The sequence below is a fragment of the Oncorhynchus kisutch genome, linkage group LG15 (assembly GCF_002021735.2).
Source record: "Oncorhynchus kisutch isolate 150728-3 linkage group LG15, Okis_V2, whole genome shotgun sequence".
Taxonomy (NCBI): Eukaryota; Metazoa; Chordata; class Actinopteri; order Salmoniformes; family Salmonidae; genus Oncorhynchus; species Oncorhynchus kisutch.
Window position 1 is genome coordinate 30,461,234 of NC_034188.2, and position 18,434 is coordinate 30,479,667.

Here is an 18,434-nt window from a genome sequence, read left to right on the forward strand (position 1 = left end):
CACAATACCCCATAACGACAAAGCAAAAACAGGTTTTTAGTAATTGCACATTTAAAAATAATCACAAGTACTCAGTACTTTGAAGCACATTTGATAGCAATTACAGCCTCGAGTCTTCTTGGGTATGACTTCTTGGGTACGCTACAAGCTTGGCACACTTGAATTTGGGGAACTCCTCCCATTCTTCTCTGCAGATCCTTTCAAGCTCTGTCAGGCTGGATGGGAAGCGTAGCTGCACAGCTATTTTCAGGTCTCTGCAGAGATGTTTGATTGGGTTCAAGTCTGGGCTCTGGCTGGGCCACAAGGACATTCAGAGACTTGTCCCAAAGCCTCTCTGTTATCTTGGCTGTGTGTTTAGGGTTGCTGTCCTGTTGGAAGGTGAACCAGTCAGGTCCTGAGCAAGTTTTCAACAAGGATCTCTGTAGTTTGCTCCATTCATATTTCCCTTGACCCTGACTAGTCCCCCGGTCCCTGCAGCATGATGCTGCCACCACGTTTCACCGTAAGGATGGTGTCAGTTTTCCTCCAGAAGTTTGGCATTCAGGCCAAAGAGTTTAATCTTAGTTTCATCAGACCAGAGAATCTGGTTTCTCATGGTCTGAGTGTATTTAGGTTCCTTTTGCCAAACTCCAAGCAGGCTTTCATGTGCCTTGTACTGAGGAGTGGCATCCATCTGGCCACTAGCATAAAGGCCTGATTGGTGGAGTGCTGCAGAGATGGGAGAATCTTCCAGAAGGACAACCATCTCCAAACAGAAACTCTGGATCTATGTCAGAGTGACCATCGGGTTCTTGGTCCCCTCCCTGACCAAGGCCCTTCTCCCCGATCAGTTTTCCTTGAGTTAGCTGCCCGGCCAGAGGCTTGGTGGTTCTAAACTTCTTCCACTTAAGAATGGAGGCCACTGTGTTCTTGGGGACCTTCAAATGGTGCAGCTTTTTTTTGCCACCCTTTCCCAGCTCTGTGCCTGAACATAATCCTGTCTCTGAGCTTTACGAACAATTCCTTCAACCTCGTGGTTTGTTTATTTTTTCTGTGGGACCTTAAAATAGACAGGTGTGTAGCTTTTCAAATCATGTCCAATCAAGGGAATTTACCACAGGTGGACTCCAATAAAGTTGTAGAAGCGTCAAGGATGATTCATGGAAACAGGATGCACCTGAGCTCAATTTTCAGTGTCATAGCAAAGGGTCTGAATACTTATGCAAATAAGGTATATCTGTTTTATACATTTGCAAAAAATTCTAAAATACCTATTTTCACTTTGCCAATATGGGGTATTGTGTGTAGAATTTTATTTAATCAATTTTGGAATAAGGCTGTAAAGTAACAAAATGGAAGAAAAAGGGAAGGGGTCTGAATAATTTACGAATGCACTGTATTTGCATTAATAAGCTATGAACATATAGTTCATAGTGAGATTTCCTCACTATATGCAAATACGAGCATTTATGCATCTCACCGGTAGAAATGGGCAGCTACATTGCCATGCCTATCAGCAAACCACAAATGCATAACGATTTCAGCACATGGAGCGCCCTGTGGAGGTGAAAAATATTAAAAAGTCTAGCCAGTAGTTTCAGCCAGAGGATTTAGAAACGGAACTGAAGTCTCAACTGATAGGGTTGCCATGTCGTTGAACGTTAAGGGATGCTATCAAAAAATGTTCCCCTTCACTTCAAAGAGGAAGAAAAGCAGCAGAAAAGTCAAGCCGAGATAACGTAGCTAAAGTTACCTAGCAAGCAAACTACATTTGTTTATCCTAAACCAAAATCTAGCTGGTTTTCAGAATATGCTCGCTAGAAATTCCGAAGCACATCAAACATATAAATGGAACATGTAAAGTGTTCCCATGTTTCATGAGCTGAAATTTAAAAAAAAAGCTGAAATTAAAAAAAATCCCCGAAATGTTCCACACAAAAAATAAAATACATTTGCTTACATCCCAGTTAGTGAGCATTTCTCCTTTGCCAAGATAAATCAATCCACCTGACAGGTGTAGCATATCAAGAAGCTGATTAAACAACAGGGACACAGGTGCCCCTTGTGATGGGGACAGTAAATGGCCGTTCTAAAATGTGCTGTTTTGTCACAACACAATACCACAGATGTCGTAAGTTGAGGGAGGGTGCAATTGGCATGCTGACTGTAAAGTCCCCCAGAGCTGTTGCCAGACAATTTAATATTATTTTCTCTACCATAAGCCCCGCCAAGCATTATTTTAGAGAATTTGGCAGTACGTCCAATTCGCCTCAAATGCAGAACACGTGAATGGCGTTGTGTGGAGTGCCCCATGGTGGTGGTTGGGTTATGGTATGGGCAGGAACAAGCTACGGACAACAAGCATTTTATCAATGCAATTTGAATGCACGGAAATATCGTGACTAGATCCTGGGGACTATTGAGGCAAATTTTTTAAGGCATTTTTTTAAATCCATAGATTAGGTGCTAATTAATTTATTTCAGTTGGACCGATTCTCATTTGAACTGTAACTAAGGCTGACCCCAATTAGTCGACTGGTTGATTGTTTGGGCCATAAACGGTTGGTCACCCAAAATTTTCTTTAGGTTGAGCAACAGCAAATATATATTTATTTCTTTATGGCACACGAGACACCTGTCTGATTTGCGCCCATCTCAGTGAACTAATCCATTGCAGACGATGAGAGTAATCCATTGTGGAGGTCACGTGGATGGCACAGTCCAAGAAGGGGAGGGTGGCCAAAATGCACATCTCTCTTCAGAATGTGCTCTCTGGCCAATTTGTGCACATTCATTGTGTGAATTGTTTGCATATATCAATTCCCCATTACATACATCACCAGCAGTACCCTACATTTACCTTTAATTCCTAATCTACAATGTTTGGTTATGCATTCAATATATTATTCCAGTCATTTACCATTGTCAAAGTAGACACGTAGTTTGCAGTGCGCACAATCTATGCTACACTTGTGATAAACAAGTTAGTTTATTTCATTCTATTAATGAACTGTCAATTTAGGTCATTGTCTTTTGTTTGGAGCGCTACAGTCATTGTGGAGTAAGGATGCGCACCGGATAACAGATCGAAGTAGGCCTATAGGCTACTTGGTCTGTGTGCAAATGTGGGCATATAAAAATGTGTCCATTTGAGAATATGATAGTATTTCAGATTGGCTTAACGCACCACCATAATGTTCTGGAGCTTCTCAAAGTAACATGTTCTTCCCCTCAAACAAAGTATATTTTTACATCCATTGAGGACAGTAGTTCAATGTATTTTTAAAATCTTTCCAGCTCTCTCCCTTTTGATAACCACTCCGTGTGAATGGGAAAAATGTCATGCCCTGATCCAGTGGAAACATAAAATAAGTCTGGCTGATGATCTCTTAACCCTTGGACAAATAGCCTACAGCGTGTCTGGCTCGCTCACTGGCACCGGGAAACTGAGGGGCCCAGAATATTTTATACGTTTGAAGTTAATTTGCAGACAAGCCATGCGTAACCAATGTGATTTATAGGATATTTATTTTTCAGGGTATGTTCTACCTGCAGGCTGCAATGTTTTATTTGTTGGCTTTATGTAGGCTACTTTTACATAAATTAAATGAAACTGTTACACAAAATGTCCATTTTAAAACCATAACTGGCACGAAATAGTCAGATAAATTGGCATTCCACATGAAAGGTCGCAGACTCCTCGTGTAGCCAATTGCCGACAACTTCAGGAGAGTAATAGCAGAATCTGGTAAAGCCAGGAGGAGGATGGTCAGGGCAGGTTCTCCTCTTCTGGTTATCTTGATCTTTGGCTCCCTCTTGAGTCAATGGTCTTATTTAAATCAAACAGCATCAACCAAGCATATAGTTGATTTTATTAAAATACATGGGTGAGTATATTGAAAAACTCACGTTTCAAATTTCTACCAATCAATTGGTCGACAGAACAGACCACTTTCGGTCAAACAAGATTTATTTTAGTCGGGGACGGCCTTAACTTAAATCTTTGACATTGTTGCCGGTTGTGTTATATTATTGTTCATTATAATTAGGCAGCTGCTGTCTGACGATGTGATTTGTAACTTCTCAAGCTAATGTTTTCATTAGGTTACGTTTAGCTAAAAGTTAGGCTAGCTAGTTACCGCAGATGCCAACGTGACTGTTCTATTTAGAGTCTAATCAATAACTGCAGAGGCACGAACATCAAGCTCAGCACCAGGAACTAGCGTAAGTCACCTGAAATCTATTCAAACTTTCCATGACGGGCAAAAATATATACTGGAGCTAGGCATGCACACGGTCCGCGGCAGGTAGCCTACCAGTTAAGAGCTGAGGGTCGAAAGTTGTTGGTTCGAATCCCGGAGCCGGCACGGTGGAAAAATCTGTCAATCTGCCCTTGAGCAAAGCAGTTAACCCTCAACAACTCCTCCTCCCTGGGCATCAATTAAGGCAGCAACCTGCACCTCTCTTATTCAGAAAGGTTGGGTTAAATGCAGAAGACACATTTTGGTTGTGTAACTGACTAGTTATCCCTTTTCACTGTCTTGTGGTCATGGTTGGTGTGTTTATAAGTAGGCTACACCTACTGTAGTTATTAGGATGCAAGTTGATTGTTAGTGTCTGTTGGGAAAAAGTATTCTGTGTGAAGGTTAGTATGCATGATCCATTGCCATGAGGGCGCTGGGTGGACAAAGTTGTTGTTCGAGTGTGTATTGATGGGGGCAAAGTGTAAAATGTTGGCTAAAGCACTGACTACGTGTCCTACAGACTAACCATGCTGCTGCTGCTGACCTTGACATATGCTTCAGTAGTACAGAGCCTGTAAACCCATTGGATGAAAGGTTTCAGCCTGGAAAAAGCTCAAGCTCAACATTGGACTTTAAACAAGCCAGGACAGCCAAATGTATTAATGAAAACAGACTACCCGGTTGAGAAAACTAAAATCACCAATAACACTAAACTGTCCACAAGACAAGTGCTGCTCAAACTTTTACACTATTTGCTAAAAGCCCCATTGACTCAGAGTGTAACAAAACACCATTCCACAGTACCCTTTTTAATTCATTGTATGGTTACACATCTTCATGACCAGTCAACATGTCATTCCATGAAATCTTCTCCAAGAGGTTGAAACAGTGGGTGGTGAAGAAAGTGGACAAGAGGCTTGTCCAGCTGGCTGTGGAGTTCAGAAAGGGCCAGACGGTGGTCTACAAGGAGCCAGAGCCACAGTTCCCTAAACCCAACATCACCAAAGCCTGCTAAACCAGCTGCCATTCCCCAACACAAGAAGTTCACCAGATGAAGAACATTCAACCAACATCCATATTCAGTTAGACTGATGTTGTAGTATAATATTGAATGCCAAGTATGCTCACAACTGCATTGTGGTCCAGATATTGCTAGCTGTCGTACATATGTATACAAGTGTTTTAAATAACTTTTTTTTTACTAGTACTGACAAGTGGCTAAATGATTCCAGCTTTATCAGAAACCTATAAAGTGTTGATTTCAACTTATTGATCAATTCATTGTGATATTCATTAAATGTATTTGGATAAACTCGCTTCAATCTTAGTGCTAAAACAAATGATGCAGGGAGTTTGTGTATCATTTAAACTAATTGGTTGCCAAGTAAACATGTTTCAATAAAACAGTAGGTTAGTCTGTCAATATAGCAAATAAATAGACATGGCTTGTATTCAAGACAACGTTTAATTGCTTTGAAGACCGAGGTGAGTTTACACAGCAGTACGGAGGAACAGTTATGGCAATGTATGGACATATACAGTAGAATAAAAATATGCCAATAACGCTTATAATAAATACTAGAGTTCTACAAAGGGAATACTTGGGTATGATGCAGTGAAGTGTTCGGAGTCACTTTGATGCAAGGGGAGATATGTGAAAGGTCCCATAACTCTTGAGATTCAACCTCTTTGTATCCAAGCAGTTTTGTCTGAGAGAAAAAGGCAAACGACATTACACATTCATGGGCAATCATTGTGTACTGTCTGTATTCCTACTGTAGCAGCATAGTGTAGAATATGAGACATCGCAGACACACGTTAGCTAGCTAGCTACAACACAGGTATAGTTGCGCCAAGACTAATATGAGTCAAAACATTTAGCCAGTTTTGCTCATAATGAGAGGCACTGAGGCTAGCTAAGCTAGTTAGAGAGCTATAACGTTATACCTAAAATGTACTTCTTTAGTGTAACAAACACAGCTAGATAGCATAAGCCTAGCTATTCATATACATTTGTTTTTTCTTTCATTTGTTTGGGAATACGTGTGGGGGTTTTTCATCACCATGCCATGTTATGTCCGAAACTATCACCATATTGTACTGTGCTGAACAACACTGTCTCAGTTAAAAGAGAGGTTATAGTTAGCTAGCTCCCGACAGAAAAACTTAGTTGTTTGTTATTTACCCTCCTGAGTCCTGGTCCAGCTGGTCTGGAAATCATTTCTCTCACAGTCAACACGTCTTCAGTGTATTCCGGCTCAAATACATAGGTCTATACGTAAAAGAACATCAAACAATGGTTTCGCCATCCAGCTCTTCTTGGAAAGCGGAAGCAGCCATTGTAGCTAATTATTTAGCAGTCTCAGATACAGTGCAGGGTTAACATAGCTCCAGTGAAACCTGTAAACTAGTACCGCCACTGTTTTGAAAAGACTGCCTTCAAGGGTGAGACGAAGAAAGAAATGATGGCTCCTGTCTGGCTGTAGTCTTACAAAGCCAGGGAAAATGAGTCAGCCTTGAGATCCTGCAACATCCCGGAAGATAGGAATATCGTTGAGACAAGTCCAACGGCTCTATTTTACTAACACAACCATATTTACTCATGTGATCGTGCAATTGGCGAAACACAAAAGGCCACAATAATAGCTACAAACGTCTCCGTTAATTTTTAAATCACAACAGGCTTAATCAACCAATGACGTCAGTGGTTGAGGTCTCCCGGTATGAAAAAAAAAAAAAAAACTACAGCTATAGTCTATAATGTCTGAAACACCTCATCACTCAATATTAAGCAGAGAGACCGGAAAAACACCCAAAGAGTGTAGTGGTGAAGTTTCCCTTTAATTTACAAGAATTAATGTTCATTGATGGTACCATTTTTTGTTGGTACTTTTACCCCTTTTTCGTGATATCCAATTGGTAGTTAGTCGTGTCCCATCACTGCAACTCCCGTACGGACTCGGAAGAGACAAAGGTCGAGAGCCATACGTCCTCCGAAACACGACCCTGCCAAGCCGCACTGCTTCTTGACACACTGATCGCTTAACCCGGAAGCCAACCGCACCAATGTGTCAGAGGAAACAGCGTACAACCGGCCCGCCACAAGGAGTCGCCAGAGCGTGATGGGACAAGGACATCCCGACCAGCCAAACCCTCACCTAAACCGGACGACATTGGGCCAATTGTCTCGCTCAACGGCCACGGCCGGTTGTGAGAGAACCCGGGGCTGAAGGGACACCTCAAGCACTGTGAAGCAGTGCCTTAAAGTGCTGTGCCACTCAGGAGCCGTAACTTGAGAAGTTGAGAAACATTGTTAGAAAGTTCTCAATTCCAGTAAAAATCCTGTCAATGTGTTTCGGTGTCCCTGTGACCAATTCTGTTGGACAAAACCTCAAATGCAAATAGCGAGTTGAAACCACTTGTCAGAGAGGAAGAAGTGATCTATCGTTGTTGTGTACGGGGAGGGTTTGGTGTGTGTGTGTGTGTGTAAACAGAGAGGAGGCGGCGAAGCGAGAGGTTTCACTCTTTTGACAAAGCCTTTCTATGGACTTATTTTGGACCTAAGCTTGTCGCTTGCTTTCCCGCCTTTGGTACAAGGAGTCCCAATGTTAGGGGGGAGAAATTAGCACTTCATCATTATATACTGATCTCTAGTTTAAAATGGGAAGGTAAACAAGGCACTGAAGATATTTTAAAAAACCATGAGAACAAGCAGACAAACACTCATAAAGGCAGGGGGGGAAAAAAATCCTTGATTCTTGCGATACAGGCATTTGAAAGTGCAAAAACATAACATTGAAATAAAATCGATATCGCACAGCCCTACCATGAGGTTTCTAGACTAGTTCTCTGACGCGAGCATGATGACTACTGGTAGGCTACTCTATTTATACCAGCCAGCCACTCCATGATCTTATCCTCTCAGAATGTTATCCATCCAGCTATTCATCTCCCAGAAGAATCTCCCTGACGCTCAATACACTGGGCCAGATTACACTGGGGACAGGCTGTTTAGACCTTTAGTTTAGGTTACAGTTGTTATAGAGAGAGGTGGTTAGTTTCCATCTCCTTGGGTTAGAGGGAGAGCGACGAGGGAGACAGAGAAATTGTAGATTTTTGTTAAATCATCGCTGGGCAGATCTTTTGGCCTTATAGAAGAGATGTGGAAGAGAGGTAGAGAAAGGGACCTAACGCAGCAGAGGTGAAACTTCTGAGCTGCCTTTTTCTTTCTGTTAAGGTTCACTTCTGACAAAATCGGAAGTTGCTCAGGCTCTTTCCATTTCCCCTGAAAACCGGATGCATCCGTTTGATGCCCCATACAGGGTGGGAATGGTGTGGTTCAGCTGTGAGCACTGACCCGACGGATAAACATGTGCTTTGACTCTGGCTCAGCCCTCACTCTCTCAGCCCACTCACACTTTCCACTGAGCAGTGGAGGAGAGGCTTACCCACACACACACCCAGTTTCACAACTGCCATAAATAGGTTAAACTCGCAAAACGCATACATACATCTTGGGATTATCCAAGATGGCGTAGCAGTAAGTCGTCCTGTCGTGTCGTGTCCCCTGTCGTGTCCCTGTATATTTTGTTTATATTTTGTTTATTTTTCGTTTTTTACATAGCTATCCCTTTAAAAACATTTTGCTAAACCTAAGCTTCCAAATACGCTGGATCTTCACAACTAGCTATCTAGCTAAACTGCAACCCTGGATGATTACCCCTGGCTAGCGTTTCCACCCACTTAGCTTGAAGCTAGCCCGGCCTGCGCTACCACCGTAGCATACTCCTGAGCTACAATACCCGGGCCCACGACCGGTCTATCGATGTCACCGCATGAAGAGGAATAAACAGACTCACCCCATCGCGACGTCCCCCAAAGGCTAACTCTCTAGCCCTCGCTATCTCCCTGCTTGCTAATTCGGCCTGCTAACTGCTAGCTTGTCCAGCTCCGGTCCGCTAACTGCTACCTTGTCTAGCCCGGGCCTACAAACTGTTAGCTTGTTAGCACAGGCCTGCTAACCGCCTGAATCGCCGCGTCCCAAACGCCCACCGGACCCATATTTACTTTCTATCTCTTTTGACTTTTAATTTGTTTATACCTTCCGGAAACCTGCCTCACCCAATGTGATACGGAATCTCTATTATTTTTTATTTATTTTTAGAACACACTCAAGAACCTCCAGAAGCTAACCAGCTAACTAGCTACAAGCTATTTAGTCATTGTTCGTTTTTTTAACCTGGATAACACTCGCCAGTCCAGCTTCCCTTCCCCATCCACCGCTGCCCCCTGGACACTGATCTCTTGGCTACATAGCTGATGCACGCTGGACTGTCCATAAATCACGGTACTCCATTCTGCTTGTTTGTTTTATCTGTTGGCCCCGTTGCATAGTCTACGCCATTTTACCTGCTGTTGTTGTGCTAGCTGATTAGCTGTTGTCTCACCTACTGTTTTAGCTAGCTTTCCCAATTCAACACCTGTGATTACTGTATGCCTCACTGTATGTCTCTCTCAAATGTCAATATGCCTTGTATACTGTTGTTCAGGTTAGTTATCATTGTTTTAGTTCACAATGGAGCCCCTAGTTCCACTCTTCATACCCCTGATAACTCCTTTGTCCCACCTCCCACACATGCGGTGACCTCACCCATTACTACCAGCATGTCCAGAGATACAACCTCTCTCATCATCACCCAGTGCCTGGGCTTACCTCCGCTGTACCCGCACCCCACCATACCCCTGTCTGCGCATTATGCCCTGAATATATTCTACCATGCCCAGAAACCTGCTCCTCTTATTCTCTGTCCCCAATGCTCTAGGCGACCAGTTTTGATAGCCTTTAGCCGCACCCTCATACTACTCCTTCTCTGTTCCGCGGGTGATGTGGAGGTAAACCCAGGCCCTGCATGTCCCCAGGCACCCTCATTTGTTGACTTCTGTGTTCGAAAAAGCCTTGGTTTCATGCATGTCAACATCAGAAGCCTCCTCCCTAAGTTTGTCTTACTCACTGCTTTAGCACACTCTGCTAACCCTGATGTCCTTGCTGTGTCTGAATCCTGGCTCAGGAAGGCCACCAAAAATTCAGAGATTTCAATACCCAACTATAACATCTTCCGTCAAGATAGAACTGCCAAAGGGGGAGGAGTTGCAGTTTACTGCAGAGATGGCCTGCAAAGTAATGTCATACTTTCCAGGTCCATACCCAAACAGTTCGAACTACTAATTTTGAAAATTACTCTCTCCAGAAATAAGTATCTCACGGTTGCCGCCTGCTACCGACCCCCCTCAGCTCCCAGCTGTGCCCTGGACACCATTTGTGAATTGATCGCCCCCCATCTAGCTTCAGAGTTTGTTCTGTTAGGTGACCTAAACTGGGATATGCTTAACACCCCGCCAGTCCTACAATCTAAGCTAGATGCCCTCAATCTCACACAAATCATCAAGGAACCCACCAGGTACAACCCTAACTCTAAACAAGGGCACCCTCATAGACGTCATCCTGACCAACTGGCCCTCCAAATACACCTCCGCTGTCTTCAACCAGGATCTCAGCGATCACTGCCTCATTGCCTGTATCCGCTACGGAGCCGCAGTCAAACGACCACCCCTCATCACTGTCAAACGCTCCCTAAAACACTTCTGTGAGCAGGCCTTTCTAATCGACCTGGCCCGGGTATCCTGGAAGGACATTGACCTCATCCCGTCAGTTGAGGATGCCTGGTCATTCTTTAAAAGTAACTTCCTCACCATTTTAGATAAGCATGCTCCGTTCAAAAAATGCAGAACTAAGAACAGATACAGCCCTTGGTTCACCCCAGACCTGACTGCCCTCGACCAGCACAAAAACATCCTGTGGCGGACTGCAATAGCATCGAATAGTCCCCGTGATATGCAACTGTTCAGGGAAGTCCGGAACCAATACACGCAGTCAGTCAGGAAAGCTAAGGCCAGCTTCTTCAGGCAGAAGTTTGCATCCTGTAGCTCCAACTCCAAAAAGTTCTGGGACACTGTGAAGTCCATGGAGAACAAGAGCACCTCCTCCCAGCTGCCCACTGCACTGAGGCTAGGTAACACGGTCACCACTGATAAATCCATGATTATCGAAAACTTCAATAAGCATTTCTCAACGGCTGGCCATGCCTTCCGCCTGGCTACTTCAACCTCGGCCAACAGCTCCGCCCCCCCCGCAGCTCCTCGCCCAAGCCTCTCCAGGTTCTCCTTTACCCAAATCCAGATAGCAGATGTTCTGAAAGAGCTGCAAAACCTGGACCCGTACAAATCAGCTGGGCTTGACAATCTGGACCCTCTATTTCTGAAACTATCTGCCACCATTGTCGCAACCCCTATTACCAGCCTGTTCAACCTCTCTTTCATCTCGTCTGAGATCCACAAGGATTGGAAAGCTGCCGCAGTCATCCCCCTCTTCAAAGGGGGAGACACCCTGGACCCAAACTGTTACAGACCTATATCCATCCTGCCCTGCCCTGCCTATCTAAGCCAAGTCAACAAACAGGTCACTGACCATCTCGAATCCCACCGTACCTTCTCCGCTGTGCAATCTGGTTTCCGAGCCGGTCATGGGTGCACCTCAGCCACACTCAAGGTACTAAACGACATCATAACCGCCATCGATAAAAGACAGTACTGTGCAGCCGTCTTCATCGACCTCGCCAAGGCTTTCGACTCTGTCAATCACCATATTCTTATCGGCAGACTCAGTAGCCTCGGTTTTTCGGATGACTGCCTTGCCTGGTTCACCAATTACTTTGCAGACAGAGTTCAGTGTGTCAAATCGGAGGGCATGCTGTCCGGTCCTCTGGCAGTCTCTATGGGGGTGCCACAGGGTTCAATTCTCGGGCCGACTCTTTTCTCTGTGTATATCAATGATGTTGCTCTTGCTGCGGGCGATTCCCTGATCCACCTCTACGCAGACGACACCATTCTATATACTTTCGGCCCGTCTTTGGACACTGTGCTATCTAACCTCCAAACAAGCTTCAATGCCATACAACACTCCTTCCGTGGCCTCCAACTGCTCTTAAACGCTAGTAAAACCAAATGCATGCTTTTCAACCGGTCGCTGCCTGCACCTGCATGCCCGACTAGCATCACCACCCTGGATGGTTCCGACCTAGAATATGTGGACGTCTATAAGTACCTAGGTGTCTGGCTAGACTGCAAACTCTCCTTCCAGACTCATATCAAACATCTCCAATCGAAAATCAAATCAAGAGTCGGCTTTCTATTCCGCAACAAAGCCTCCTTCACTCAAGCCGCCAAGCTTACCCTAGTAAAACTGACTATCCTACCGATCCTCGACTTCGGCGATGTCATCTACAAAATGGCTTCCAACACTCTACTCAGCAAACTGGATGCAGTCTATCACAGTGCCATCCGTTTTGTCACTAAAGCACCTTATACTACCCACCACTGCGACTTGTATGCTCTAGTCGGCTGGCCCTCGCTACATATTCGTCGCCAGACCCACTGGCTCCAGGTCATCTACAAGTCTATGCTAGGTAAAGCTCCGCCTTATCTCAGCACACTGGTCACGATGGCAACACCCATCCGTAGCACGCGCTCCAGCAGGTGTATCTCACTGATCATCCCTAAAGCCAACACCTCATTTGGCCGCCTTTCGTTCCAGTACTCTGCTGCCTGTGACTGGAACGAATTGCAAAAATCGCTGAAGTTGGAGACTTTCATCTCCCTCACCAACTTCAAACATCAGCTATCTGAGCAGCTAACCGATCGCTGCAGCTGTACATAGTCTATTGGTAAATAGCCCACCCTTTTCACCTACCTCATCCCCGTACTGTTTTTATTTATTTACTTTTCTGCTCTTCTGCACACCAATATCTCTACCTGTACATGACCATCTGATCTTTTATCACTCCAGTGTTAATCTGCAAAATTGTAATTATTTGCCTACCTCCTCATGCCTTTTGCACACATTGTATATAGACCCCCCCCCTTCGTTTTCTACTGTGTTATTGACTTGTTAATTGTTTACTCCATGTGTAACTCTTTGTTGTATGCTCACACTGCTATGCTTTATCTTGGCCAGGTCGCAGTTGCAAATGAGAACTTGTTCTCAACTAGCCTACCTGGTTAAATAAAGGTGAAATAAATAAAAAATAAAAATGACATGCAAATACACACAGGCCTGACCACAGCAAGTCAAATTGACTGTTTCACACGTGCTACAAACACACATTCAGTGACAAATACATAGCTATACCCCACAAAAATTACACAAACATTTTAAAATAAGGCTGTAACACACACATTTTAAAATAAGGCTGTAACGTAACAAAATGTGGAAAAAGTCAAGGGGTCTGAATACTTTGTGCCTTTAAACAGCTAGGAAAATTCCGGAAAATTATGTCATGGCTTTAGAAGCTTCTTATGGGCTAATTAAAATCATTGGAGGTGTAGATGTATTTCAAGGCCTACCTTCAAACTCAGTGCCTCTTTGCTTGAAATCATGGGAAAATCAGAAGATATCAGCAAAGACTTTAGAAAAAAATGGTAGACCTCCACAAGTATGGTTCATCCTTGAGAGCAATTTCCAAACACCTGAAGGTACCACATTCATCTGTACAAACAATAGCACGCAAGTATAAACACCATGGGACCACGCAGCCGTCATACCGCTCAGGAAGGAGAAGCGTTCTGTCTCTTAGAGATGAATGTACTTGGTGCGAAAAGTGCAAATCAATCCCAGAAAAACAGCAAAGGACCTTGTGGAGATGCTGGAGGAAACAGGTACAAAAGTATCTATATCCACGGTAAAACCAGTCCTATATCAACATAACCTGAAAGGCCGCTCAGCACGGAAGAAGCCATTGCTCCAAAACCACCATAAAAAAGCCAGACTACGGTTTACAACTGCACACCGGGACAAAGATCGTACTTTTTGGAGAAATGTCCTATGGTCTGATGAAACAAAAATAGAAAACTTTGGCCATAATGAAAATTTTTATGTTTGGAGGAAAAAGGGGGAGGCTTGCAAGCCAAAGAACACCATCCCAGCCGTGAAGCACTGGGGTGGCAGAATCATGTTGTGGGGGTGCTTTGCTGCAGGAGGGGCTAGTGCACTTCACAAAATAGATGGCATCATGAGGCAGAAAAACAATGTGGATATATTGAAGCAACATCTCAAGACATCAGTCAGGAAGTTAAAGCTTGGTCGCAAATGGGTCTTCCAAATGGACAATGACCCCAAGCATACTTCCAAAGTTGTGGCAAAATGGCCTAAAGACAACGAAGTTAAAGTACTGAACTCAATCCTATAGAAAATGTGTGGGCAGAACTGAAAAACTGTGTGCGAGCAAGGAGGCCTTCAAACCTGACTCAGTTACACCAGCTCTGTCAGGAGGAATGGGCCAACATTCACCCAACTTATTGTGGGAAGCTTGTGGAAGGCTACCTGAAACATTTGACCCAAGTTAAACTATTTAAAAGGCAATAATACCAAATACTAATTGAGTGTATGTAACCTTCTGACCAACTGGGAATGTGATGAAAGAAATAAAAGCTGAAATAAATCACTACTATTATTCTGACATTTCACATTCTTAAAATAAAGTGGTGTTCCTAACTGACCTAAGAGAGGGAATTTTTACTAGGATTAAATGTCAAGAACTGTGAAAAACTGAGTTTAAATGTACTTGGCTAAATGTACTTGGTAAACTTCCGACTTCAACTGTGTGTGAAATACTTTTTGGTATAAAAATATTAAATACATATCAGGGCTGGGTTTGGCTAACATAACAGGGCTTGGAATTGCCAGGGACCTCACAAAACGAAATAGCACCATACTTCGGTGCCGATATGCTATGCATGATGATGCTCACAATTCTATATGTATTGCGATTCAATACTGTGATATGATTGAGATTTGAGACGTTCCAAACATATTACTTACTACATGCCTGCTGCAGAGAGACGAAAGAGTATGAGAAATGTCATTTTAAAATCAATCAGGGAAATAAAAAAGTGCTGAAAACATGTTGGCTCACTATTACAAAAGATGGAGAACAAGCTATAGCAGCGTTTAAACTAGGGGACAGATACTGAAAGAAAAAAAAGAAGAGTTGGTTCACAGAACCAGGGTTGCCAGTAACCTCTGCTAGCCGCTAGATGTGGTTGCAATAAACTAAGTGGTTTCTGTTTTCTTCCTACAAATATTGCATCTTTTGAACGGTCTAAGCTTCATACTATGACCCCATCACTGAAAGATTAGACTCCCAGGAACACGTATGGGTCTTCTGTTTCTCTTTACAAAACCCAAACAAGCTATTTTAACATTAACGCATATTCAACATACAAACGAGTCAGACGCATAAACACAACTCACCTGCACCAAAAAGATAATGAGGAAGTAGAAATTGGCGATTCTTCTGAACTGCTCAAACAGATTCTTTGGCAGAAAGTTCCACACCGTGTACTGGAAAGACAAAGAGAGAAGGCACCAATGAAATCCTATGAGAAAAAAAATCTAAGCCTACCCACTGGATCCTGGGTCTCTGTAAACCACTATTTTACAGTTCTCTGACATCCCTGTTTCTCAACGTCTTTACAGTAGAGGACTAGGAGGACATATTAAATCATTTCCATCCTCTGTGCGTGTGTTTTCCCAGTGAGTTGGTGCTGCCCTCTGAACCACCTGAGACCCAGGGAGCCAGTCTTCCCTCTCAGTCCCTGGGGGGCAAATATTCCAATGATTCGAATTAGCGACGTCTCTCCTTAAAATTTGCCCAGCCCTGAAAGGAGAGCCGATTACCTTAAGTTGGAGGCAGATCCTACTTTTTTCGCTCTTTCTTTTAAGTGGGCATGACTGCGGATACGCCACACAGTAGCTGAACGAGACAGCCCAACAACTGAACTTAAACCACACAACAGGCTAATACAGGTGGAGGAAAACAGTGACACACACCACTGTTGAGAGAGGAGTGGAGAGGAACGTATTTGCATGGAGACAGAGAGAGAGAGTGCTGAAATGCAAACAGTAGCAGAAAGGGACCATTTCATTTTGCCAGAGAGAAGAGAGTAGTAATAAGAGGAGCGTGAGGGGGGAGGGCAGGAGAGAGTGAGGAGAGAATGAGGAAGGGGAATGAGGGAGGAGAGAGTGAGGAGAGAATGAGGAAGGGGAATGAGGGAGGAGAGAGTGAGGAGAGAATGAGGAAGGGGAATGAGGGAGGAGAGAGTGAGGGAAGATATTTCAGGGAGAGAAGGAACTGCGAGGGAGTTGTAAGGAACAGGATAATGGGAAGCAGGTGCAGGTGCATGGTAGAAGTGTAAACACCACAGCCAGGGTAATTAACGACTGTTTACATGGTCACACTGGAGGACGAGAGACATTGATTGGCCCATTCCCAGTGGGACCCTCTGCACCACTATAAAAATCCCCTTCATCCTCATATACATGAATCTAAACCCCCAGCCAGCCCTCCTTCTCAGACCCACACCCTTAGCCCTGACAGGGGGAGAGATTTAGGGGGGCTCAGAGAACCAAAGGGGCAGCTTGAATCGCCACCCCTGCCTGCTGGTACATCAATAGTAGCAGTGTATTTTACCACCACAGACGGAGCTCTCCTGACAGACAAATAATGGCCTTCCATTGGGGAGGCAGACGAGCATGCGGGGAGGCAGACGAGCATGCGGGGAGGCAGACGAGCATGCGGGGAGGCAGACGAGCATGCGGGGAGGCAGACGAGCATGCGGGGAGGCAGACGAGCATGCGGGGAGGCAGTGGGAGGAAGACGAGCATGCGGGGAGGCAGTGGGAGGGGAAAAGAGAACGTGCTAGAGAAGAGGACAGTTAGAATTCAAGAGGTGGAGGGAGAGAGGGTCGTCCACCAAGATGACTCACTGTGTAAGCGCAGAGTGGGGGAGAGCGCAGAGTGGTGGAGAGCGCAGAGTGGTGGAGAGCGCAGAGTGGTGGAGAGCGCAGAGTGGTGGAGAGCGCAGAGTGGTAGAGAGCGCAGAGTGGTGGAGAGCGCAGAGTGGTGGAGAGCGCAGAGTGGTGGAGAGCGCAGAGTGGTGGAGAGCGCAGAGTGGTGGAGAGCGCAGAGTGGTGGAGAGCGCAGAGTGGTGGAGAGCGCAGAGTGGTGGAGAGCGCAGAGTGGTGGAGAGCGCAGAGTGGTGGAGAGCGCAGAGGATGGGCCCCACAAGCAAACGTGGCCTTCCATTGGGGAGGAGCATGAAAATATACAGGCATGGTACCAAACATCCACTCGTTTTACGGTGTTGAGCAGACCACAGGTCGACGGTGTAAAACATGGCAGTATATCTTACCTTGGAAGAGACAATCCTGTTGTCACAGAACTTGGGGGGGATTAAAGCTTCGGTGGCGGGACAGGGCCGGTGGCCTACGTAGATGGTCCTGCTGTCTACCTTCCTCTCGTCCCTACCAAACTGTAGAGAGAGATGAACAGACAGAATTAGAAGACATTCAGAGCCATGTATACAAGGTGTAAATATATGGCTTTAGCTGACATTTAGACAACACCGGAACACCTCAGGACACTAGAAATGTAAACAGTAGCCTAATGCCGTAAACCAGCAGACTAAACCCTGGGGGAAATTATACGATACGAGCGGCGACTAGTGTGGGAGGACTGGAGCTCTGACGTCACATAAAATTAAGACATTGTTCTGTATTACTTTGGGCTACTCTTTGGTTGCTAAAATCTGTATTTTTTAAATACCTATGCGATGGCGCTCCAGTCCGCCCATAATAGACGCAGAGTTTAGTCGGCTAGGGGGGAAATGTTATTCATGTCCACTGCAAAGATGGCTTGTGCATAACTCCCAAGGTCAGTAAATGAAGATGTAGTCCACATTAACGCATGGGGAGCGAAACAAATCAACGATACCGTTCACCTCTACCACAGTGCAAAAATCAGTGAAACAACGATACTGCTCTCACCTCTACGACAGCGCAAATCAGGTCGTGGAAAACCATTTTCCTTTCTTTAACTTCGAAGTCCTAAGTCTTTCAGGTCCATAATATAAATTCAAATCAAGGCCATGAACCATAATATAATACCATCCAGTTGGAGGTGCAGAAAATAATTACAAAAAGCTCTTTGCAAACTTCAAAAGCAACGGCGCACCAAAAAAATCTGTTGAACGCAAGCTAAGGTTTCACGGGGGACAAAGGAAAGTATTACATGGGTCAATGGACCAAAATGGAGGGTGG

General features: G+C 44.6%; 1 protein-coding gene across 6 annotated transcripts in view; it reads right to left on the minus strand.

The window, feature by feature from the left end:
• The window catches only part of LOC109905141 (phospholipid-transporting ATPase IG), a 71,289-nt gene that overhangs the window by 39,878 nt on the left and 12,977 nt on the right, over positions 1-18,434 (minus strand). For all 6 annotated transcript variants that reach the window (XR_004203021.1, XM_020502348.2, XM_031790080.1 and 3 more), the window contains exons 2-3: positions 17,528-17,647; positions 15,589-15,678 (exon numbers count right to left, since the gene is read on the minus strand). Coding sequence is in view for 5 of the 6 variants with exons in the window: in XM_020502348.2 (XP_020357937.1) it covers positions 15,589-15,678; positions 17,528-17,647 (210 nt within the window). In the remaining variant the exon portion in view is untranslated. The remainder of the gene's footprint in view (positions 1-15,588; positions 15,679-17,527; positions 17,648-18,434) is intronic.